General features: G+C 35.4%; 1 protein-coding gene across 3 annotated transcripts; it reads right to left on the bottom strand.

Moving 5' to 3' along the window:
* Positions 1-346: 346 nt before the first annotated feature.
* On the bottom strand, positions 347-5,117 carry LOC141599521 (uncharacterized). 3 transcript variants are annotated; one of them, XM_074419553.1, is made up of 3 exons: positions 3,834-5,117; positions 2,783-2,888; positions 347-1,465 (listed from the first exon to the last, which is right to left on the bottom strand). In XM_074419553.1, the coding sequence occupies exon 3, from the start codon at positions 1,428-1,430 to the stop codon at positions 549-551; it is 882 nt and encodes a 293-aa protein (XP_074275654.1). In that variant the 5' UTR covers positions 1,431-1,465; positions 2,783-2,888; positions 3,834-5,117; the 3' UTR covers positions 347-548. The 3 variants fall into 3 exon arrangements, with proteins under 3 accessions (XP_074275654.1, XP_074275655.1, XP_074275653.1); XM_074419554.1 differs by lacking the exon at positions 3,834-5,117 and adding an exon at positions 3,205-3,529; XM_074419552.1 differs by lacking the exons at positions 2,783-2,888; positions 3,834-5,117 and having other exon boundaries at positions 347-1,957.
* Between the last annotated feature and the right edge of the window lie 4,397 nt (positions 5,118-9,514).

Here is a 9,514-nt window from a genome sequence, read left to right as displayed (position 1 = left end):
AAGCATGGCCCTAAACCTAAAAAAACATTTGATCTTACTCGAACAAAGTGTAAATCCTCTCGATACATCAATACATATACATACGAGTAGGTCTTGTGAAAGACGGTCTCTCAATAAGTTTATTGAGAGACTATTTTACAATTTTAAGAAAAAAGGTTATTATAGGTAATAAAATAGGTACAAACAAATCATGATTAAAGATAAAATAGGTACATTTATTATGTAAATAGATACGAAATTACTATGTCACCATCAACATCAAAAGGGTCACGAAATACAATTAAAAGGATACAGAGGACTAATCTCTCAATAACTTATTAAAAGACCGTCTCTCTCAAATTTTAGTGTATACATACAAGGGCACAATATACAGGGGAACATAACAATAAATACAAAATTATTCCAACCCTGAGGATCTTATTCAAACAAAGTTTATACAATAATACAAGTGAACAAATCAATGAAGAAAAATATTTCAACCCTGGCAAAAGTGATCCAGGCCCAAGTATGAACGAAAACGTATTTGCGAAATGAGCTTATCGATGTGATCATAGTTCGTCTCTCTGGGGACGAAACTCTTTTACGTAAGAAACGAGGCGACCAAATGGGCCTGACCAAGTTCCCAATTGACGTACTCTGGAATCATTGAGGCCGATGCAAGCATCCACAAAATCATCTTGAATGAAATCAGTGGAGAATACCTGCAAGCGATCAATAATGCCCTTGGAAGAGCACTGACCTAGAAACAAACTTGCATATTCTGTACTAAACCCACCCCAAAGAGTTTTGAAATATAGAAGGACTGCATCTGCATCTGCTTGTGGGGTAACAGTACTTTCGACCCGGTAGAAAAACTTCCTAGATGTCACAGGGGGTTGTTCACTCAAGTTCTTCAAATTTCCCTGAAATTTGGTGTGTGGTAGATCAGTATTAATCCAATTATCTCTCAAATACCCAGCACTCCAAAGCGGGCTACCCGCCCGAGGAGCTGCCGAGTTTCTGGGCTTCCAAACACAAATAACCCGTTTAGGGAGTACCTGAGCCACAGTCATACCAAAGACTTTCTCATTTTGTGGAATTAAGTATACCCCAAGTTTTTCCACCAGGTATTTGTGAAATTCAGGTGGGTCATTATAGCCGTATTCAGTCCTGATCTCAAGGATGATAATCTCGGACACAGTCTCGGCTAAGAACCTCTTCACATCGTCAAACACAACCACATCAACATTGTATCCCTTTATTAAGCCATGGCAAACCGAACAATCCTTCTGAATGCGAACATCAAGTACCCGGACGCCTTTCACGAGCTGCTCGTAGATAGACAAGGTCTGACATTCAGCAAGGATGCCCATTCCTTTGGTGGCAGAATCATGGGTACCAGGCCAAACAATATTTTTTATTGCCAGCTTCCCAGGATCCAGGTTCGCCATCCAGTTCTTCCGATCAGAGGGATAGTACACACATCCTGGAAACACACAAGCTCCATCAACACTCCTAAGACTATCTAACTTAACTCTCTCCGCGTTTATCAGATCATTCTTTGACAGACTACCACCCATTTGTTGGTGATCGAAGAACAAGAAGGAGATGATAAAATCAAAGAAATTATCCGTCTTTGTAAATTTCCCTTTCTTTGTGAGAATAATGTGACTTATATATATATATATCTTTTCTGACTTTTCGTGGGTTAAAAATTGGTACATAAGAGAAACCGGGTCTTACTATAGTAGAAGAACTGGCTTGATATATTTGTTCATTCAAACATCAATCGTTTCAACTCTTGAGAGAGTGAAGAGATGTACCAGTAAAGAGGTACCACCTTTATTTCAATCTTATTGTCCTCATTTAACTTTGATAGTCGACTAAAGTCAAACTTGACCACGTTCAGACTAAAGAATGATATTCTATAGTCCATACAATGTGATTTGGTCCATTATAGAATGTCCCTAAACAAAGACTGGTCCTCGCCCTCCCTATGGTTAGCCCTCCACTTGCTCCCAAACATAACTATAACTACTGATTGTATTTCTTTAATTTAAAATGTATGAAACTTTCCTTTGCAGTTGGTACATGTTGAATATAAATATAAGTCATACTAGATCAATTGAGAGAGGTCCAGTAGTTCACAAGAAACAGTAAAATGGAAGTTAAGTTTATATATACGGAACTAATACGGCATATAGGTAAACAAATACTCCAAGCTGCATAGTTCTTTTAGTTTTAACTATTCATGTGATATAAGATTTAAAACTGAATTTAAATTGTTATGATAGTTTTGGTCATTATGACCTAGCGGTCCACATTTATGACAAAAAAAAAATGTTATATGTACTATGTGTGTTGGTCCATTATTCAAGAAGATCAAGGGTCTTTCCTCGCGTTGATTGATCGGCCTATTGATGGTGAACTTTAGCTACTGCTTCACTCTCTCCAATTTTACGTTTTCTGAATACCTTAACAATTGGTCAATTTGACCTCTTCCCACCAATTGACTAGGAGAGTACAACTACAAGCTTATACATACACTTGATATTATTGTATGATATAAGTCATACTTGGGAACTAAAAAGCAATTTACATGTAACTCAGACACTTATTATGCAGATTCCAGACAACATGCGATAATGTTTAAATCAAATAGTACTGCAACATGCAATGATGCAAATTGCTTAAGCTCTAGGTTGAAACAAAATCATTCAAGCTCAGTCAAAACAACATCACCCTATAGAAAAGTGAGTTCTAACAGATTAATCAAACACAATATTACAGATAGACACCATACCAGGCCACTAGGGTACCTCAATTGGTTCGCACCAGAACATATCCCACGAAATTATATTCCGCTACACTAAAGTAGCAGCTGGAAACCAGCTTCATCAGCAAATCACCTGCAATAGAATTATAAAATACACAATCGTTAGACTCGTTACTAATCTCAGATTATCATTTATAGGACTGGGCAGCTCAACAATTGGTTTCCTACATTGCTGTATTGCAGATAAAATACTTGAACTCAGACTAATGCCATATTATCAATTTTATTGTCATTAGTCATCCTCACTAGGCACGTCAACAATCCAGCTCGACCTAGAAGATCAAGTAGGCTGTATAATGTTCTACATTATGATGAATGTTATATTGTGATCATTTTTCATGATTTTGAAGAATAGAAGCACCCCTAATCTACAAGACCCGAGTGACTACCTGAACTGAGAATGATAACAAAGGTCGCCCTATTTGGTTCAACCCCAGAATGTACGTTTTATCAAACACTTTAATTGCATCATCACCGTCACCATGCTGCGCTAAGGCAGCTATGACAGGTTTCCCAGAACAAGCTGATTGTTAAGCAATAAGCTTCCACATTTTGAATACACGTCAACGAGTGAACTCACAAGTACTAAACTACAGTGTTAATCATATAAAATCTGTCAGGAGTACAGCACCATATGGGCATGAATTTGTTTTACCTTGCTTTAATGAAGCTAAGCTAGCAAAATAACAAAAGCTACTACTGAAAATGAACTGATCAAGTCAAGATACTCCCTCTGTCCCCGGTCATTTGTTGTCCTTTTCTATTTTTGGGTGTCTCAGTCATTTGTTGTCCTTTCTATTTTAAGAATGAACTTGATGAGTAATTTGATCATTCTCATTCAATTTGTTCCACTTGTCATTTAGTTATTGGTCTTTTCCTCATTTCTTGGTCTTTGTGCCAAAACGAAAGGACAACAATTGACCGGGACGGAGGGAGTACAATGCAAACTCACTTTCCTCAACACTTGAAAAGCACAATCTATTCAAAGCATAGCCAGAAACATTAGCAGTCCACTCACCGGGTCCTTGTCATGCATCAAATCAAATATAATTCGCGGATTACTTTCATAGCTTTCCATTCGCAAAAACTTAAGATCAACTACATCCAGCAGGGATATCCCTCATCTGATCAGACAATTTCCTGGCATCCCTCAATATCCACATTTATCATAACTATCTAGAATTGTGCTCGATAAGGATCAAACTACGAAAAAACCCGACAACAAAAGCAACAATGCACCTGCCTAGTCAACCTCAAGTCCTTCAATGTAACTCTTAACTCCACAATTGAACCCAACAAAAACCCGACAACAAAAGCGACAACTGCACCCAACAAAAGAACTTCTTAGCAGTTAGGCAGCAACAAGCATAACCCAAGTTAGCATACCCAAAAAGTGCATTGTTCCAACTTCCAAATGTATGAATTTCTGCTAGACATTTTATCGAGCATCTGGTGGGCATCATCAGCTTTACAATGCACCCAACAATACCAGGCTAGTACACTCTCAGTCTCTCACTGTACAATTTAATTTTGTAAGGATGTTAAAGTGAATTATTAACGGCTTGTTGAGTCCTCCACTTGAAGCAAGAGAGTAACGATGATGGGAGAACTAGCTATTGCCAATTGGCTTACATTATAGGAGTACATTATACATTTAGAATTTAGAGGTGACAATTATTGACACGACCAAAAACACCACATGAATTGACACGAAATTAGCGGGTTAGAGTTAAGATGTTGACCCATTTAAGTAATTGGTTGACATGGACATGACATGACACGAAACTTAGGTTAGGGACTAGGGTTGAGCTTTTTAACACGAGCCTGACACGAATAATCTATTTATTTAAAAGTTCCGTAATATATTTGGGATGAACCAATAATCCACGTCCATTCCCACTGATGACGCCCAGAAGCAACGTCCCAGGCCTAATAGACGTCAAGATTCATCGTCCATGGCCAGCCCAGACGTGGAGACTCGTATTACCGTCGGATTATTATTAATATAAATAATATTGTAATTAAAAATGGTGATGCTTTGCTTTGAAGAGAAGAAGGTTGATGATGATGGTGTTGGTGGAGGCTGGAAACGAAGGAAAGGTGTGAAAGACAAATTGGAATTGATTATTTTTTATGATTATTTAATTTGGATAGTCCCAAATTCTAAGCTTCTATTGATTTGATATTTTCTTCTATCCACAGTTCATATTCAATGTTTGTGTCCATTCATACAAGAAAAAAAAAAATTACAATTCGATTCATACTAATTTCAACGTCCATATTCATAATCGATTTATACAAAGTCTTGAATTTTTTTTTTAAAGTTTGTACTTTGGGGGATTTGTAAGAGAAGAGAGTAGAGAGAGAGAGAGTGAGTAAGGGTAGTGATGGTCTTTTTTTAAAAAAAACATCGACGATTCGTTACAAAACGTCGACGACGTTTTGCAACCCCCTTTAAAATAAGCATTTTTATTCATCATTTTTGGGACAATAGGGTTTATAAAGTTCAGTTTATTTCATTAATTTATCGGGTTAAACGGGTTGGGTGAGTTAAAAATGATCTGCTAAAAAATAAATGGGTTAAACAGGTCGGGTTGGCTTATAGAAAAATTAAATGGGTTAGGTTAGGGTTGAGACAAATGACCCGTTTATGTAATTGAGTTGGGTTAGGATTGAGGTAGTGGTGACCCGTTTAAAGTTGACACGAACACGACACGACCTGATCTGTTTGCCAGTTCTAATTTAGACCAACGCTAATTCTCATTTCAGACCGAGTATATGTGACCATTTTTATGGTAAAATATGACCATTTAGCGACAAAATATTATAACTAGTGTTTGTTGTTTAGGTAATTTTTTGTCAAAAAGTGTTCACATTTGGCCGTGAATGTGTCACATATGACCGTCTGAAGCCTTAGACGAAAATGAGTGTCTAGAGGGAGACCTTCTGTTATACCAAGTCATTTAGATTTATTTAATTCAGTTAATCATAGTTGAGTTTAATTAATTTTATCATTATTTAGTTAAGGTTTAATTAAGTTAAGTTAATTTATACCTAATAAAGTCTATTTAACTTAGTGTAAATTTTGTTAAGTTAAATTTCATTCAATTAAGTTCTATTAATTTAAATTTAATTTAAACTAACTTAATTATATATGTTACGTTACCTAAGTTAACTTAAATTTAATAAAATTAAATTATGTTGTGCCAAAAAAAAAAGTTATGTTATGTTAAATACAAGAAAAGTCCCTTTAAATGCAAGGATCAAACGACTAGTATGATATAACTGTTGGGGTGCTTAGAGGACTGGAGGTATGTTGTGCAACATCTCAAACTTTTAGTTAGTTTAAGTAACTTTCCCTCCAATTCTTTTAACAAGAAATAAATAGCTTACAACACAACTCGTTGAGCTAATGAGCAAGCTATTCTATTTAGGGCTGAGAATCGGTCCAAGACCGGACCGAATCGGACCAAACCGGACCGGACCGAAGACCTAAAATAAAATTTTAGTGGACCGAAGACCGGACTTAAAACTTTCGGTCTTGGACCGGACCAAACCCAAAATATTTGATCTGGTTCGGTCTTGGACCGAAATGGAGCTAAAATTAGTTTTTTCACTATTTCGTATACGATAATTACATTTTAATTCCGCTAAATAAAATGCATTTAAATAATTAGACGACTCTTTTTATGAAAATCATTGACAATACTAATTTATAATGTCTTTTGAAGATACAATATTAATTTGATTCATATTATTTTAATGTTGCATCATTAAAAACGTGAAATTTGGTCCATTCGGTCTGGACCTAAACTAACCGGTCTTGGACCGGACTGACCGGACCGAAGATGTAATACTCCGTATTTAATAATTATATAATAATAATAATACTAGTTGGAAAGCTCGTGCGATTAGGGATGGCAGTGGGTCGGGGACCCGACCCAGACCCTTCGGGTCGGACCCCTAATGGGTCGGGTCTGGGTCTAATTTTTTGGGACCCAATGGGCATGGGTCGGGTATGGGTCTTAGTAAATTAATTTGGGTCCGGGTCTGGGTCTGATTGATGGGACCCTACCCGACCCGTAGACCCTTATAATTAAAAAAAAAAAAAAAAAAAAAAAAAAAAAAAAAACTTAAATAAGCAGAGAGACGGTCACACACTCAGTCACTCACAATATTTCCTTTCATTCTAACCCTAAATCCTTCGTTACCCAGTTACCATAAACTCCCCTCTCTGTAACCCTAAATCCTATTGTTATCTGTTCAACGGTGATCTGCATCGACCAACGGCGATGGGGACCAGCGACTGAGCGAGGAAGACGACCAGCGATTCAGCGACGGCGCTTCACAAAGTTTAAATCTCTATTTTTTTATGTATCAATCTCCTTAAAGTGGCATTCCCAAATCTCCTTAAACTGAACTCGGAGTGGGGGATTTGTTTTATGAATTCGATTTGTTTTACGATTTGTTTTAATTATCAATCTCCTTAAACTGACATTCCCAAATTTTTCATAGTTTCATTCGCTAACTTGCTGTTTTTGCTGCTTCATTATTTTATTTTGCATTGTTAATTAGGTTTAGATGTATGGGTATGGATGAAATTGCTGGAATTAAGAGAGAATTTGGATGATTTGGGGAAATTTGTTAAATTAGGGATTGTGAGGTTATGGAAATTGGGAATTTCTTTTGTTTAAGATGGACCCGAACCCGACCCGGACCCATAGGGTTTGGGTATGGGTCTGATTATTTTGGACCCTTTGGGTCTGGGTCGGGTACGGGTCTGAGGTGAAAATTGTAGGGTCGGGTCTGGGTCTTAGCGGACCCGACCCATTGCCATCCCTATGTGCGATGCACGGGACTCTTATTAGGATTTTCTGTAAAAATATATTTTTAAGTAACAAAAAAAATCCAACTATGTTGAATCATTGATGAAAAAAAATTCATGATTGGTATAGTTGATTGATGAATTATTAGTGCTTTTACCGTAAAAATTTGACATTCAATAGTACTTATAACATCAAGTGATTTAGTTATAATATGTACTTTGCTTTTTCATTGTCGCAAGCACAATTGATTTTTAATTCAATAAAAAACGCTCTTTTTGTAAATATGGTGGAGCTCACCAAAATGAATCCTAATAACGGAGACAGACCTTTACGAGTCTTGTAAAAATAAACCTATAACAACTACGTAAAACTGAATGATGTTACGTAAAATAACAATTATCATAATTATATATAGCGTGTTCAAATAAAATGTTAGATCTCTTAAACATATTTTACCTTGATTATATATATTTACAATTAAGAGTATTTGCTTCTTATTAACTTCTCCAATTCATTGATTATATAACCAGTTGTATATGTTGTACAATGTAGAATCTGAGCTTTGTGATAAAGTATCTGAGCTTTATGTTAAATAATATGAGCTTTATTAGAAAGTATTGAACTCATCCATTTACACATTAAAAACATGAACTTTGAATTAGCTCAGAAAAAATACATATAAACTCGGGTTCTTATACCTTGGTTGTACAATGCTTATGGTACAACTGGATGTATAATCCTATTTGTATAACTTCTCGCAACATCAAATCCAAACTGAATTCCAATGGAATTATTATTCTCTAAACAACAATAAAAAATATTTGTGATTCTATTGCATAGAATGCATGGGGCAACATCATTTATTAGTTTTATGACATCATTTAAAATTGTTGAGTTACCAAATAAGTACTTTTTGGTTAGACTAATGTATTGACGACTCGGCAAAAGAAATACATAGGATCATTGGGAAGATGACATACATTTAGTATGAATTTCCTAAAAGATAATGAATTTTGATCCCAAAGTCTAACGGGGCTAAAATACTCTACCAAGTCTCGAATAATAGGGAAAAAAAGACTAAAAGCAAAGATGTCATATGGGCGAGGGGACGGGATGAATGTAGGTTTTCTCATACCCATATTAGTTAGAAAAATTACATGACCTTAGTTGTCACAAGTAAAAAATTTCAAAACCATAGATCAACTTGTGTAAATCTTAAAATAGTTTGTTCCATAAAAATGTTATATTCTCGCTTATTCTATAGTTTTCAAATATTTCTGATATTTTGTTTACCCATGTCTAGCTAACACCCATGGTTGGCGTGATTTAAAATTCAGTTTGATTCTGAAACTTTATTTATATTCGCTGTATCCAAGACAAAAGAGATATAATTGGATAATTGTGATAGATTTTCCTTTGGATCAAATTTGTTTTTTTTTTGTTATTGTAGAGTTAACAATTTTTTAATATGGAATGCTATTTATTTTGAACCAATTGCTTATTTATTCTATTTCTCATGATTATGATATATACGTACTTTGTGTTACAACGTCTCATTGCTAATATTTATTCTGAACCAATAGCTATTTACTCCCTCCTATTCCGAATAAGTGTCCCATTTGGACAATAGCACGAAAATTAAGGAATATAGTTAAAATAATGAAAATTATTGTATAGGGGTAAGAATATATGAGTTAAATAATGAAAAGTATTGAATATGATGGGTTATGGGTGGTTGAGGTGGTAAATAAAGAAAAGAGCTAAGGGTAGGAAAGTAAAAAACCATGTCCAAATATGGCAAATGGGACAGTTATGTGAATAGACGAAAATGACAAATGGGACAGTTATTTAGAATAGGAGGGAGTATTTTATT

This window comes from Silene latifolia, chromosome 9 (assembly GCF_048544455.1).
Source record: "Silene latifolia isolate original U9 population chromosome 9, ASM4854445v1, whole genome shotgun sequence".
NCBI classification, from domain to species: domain Eukaryota; kingdom Viridiplantae; phylum Streptophyta; class Magnoliopsida; order Caryophyllales; family Caryophyllaceae; genus Silene; species Silene latifolia.
Note: the sequence above shows the minus strand (reverse complement) of the source record. Positions and strands in the feature narration are given on the sequence as shown.

Excerpts from the sequence above, each read along its gene's own strand:
- LOC141599521 (XM_074419552.1), bottom strand. The coding sequence starts at position 1,703 with ATGTACCAATTTTTAACCCACGAAAAGTCAGAAAAGATATATATATAT.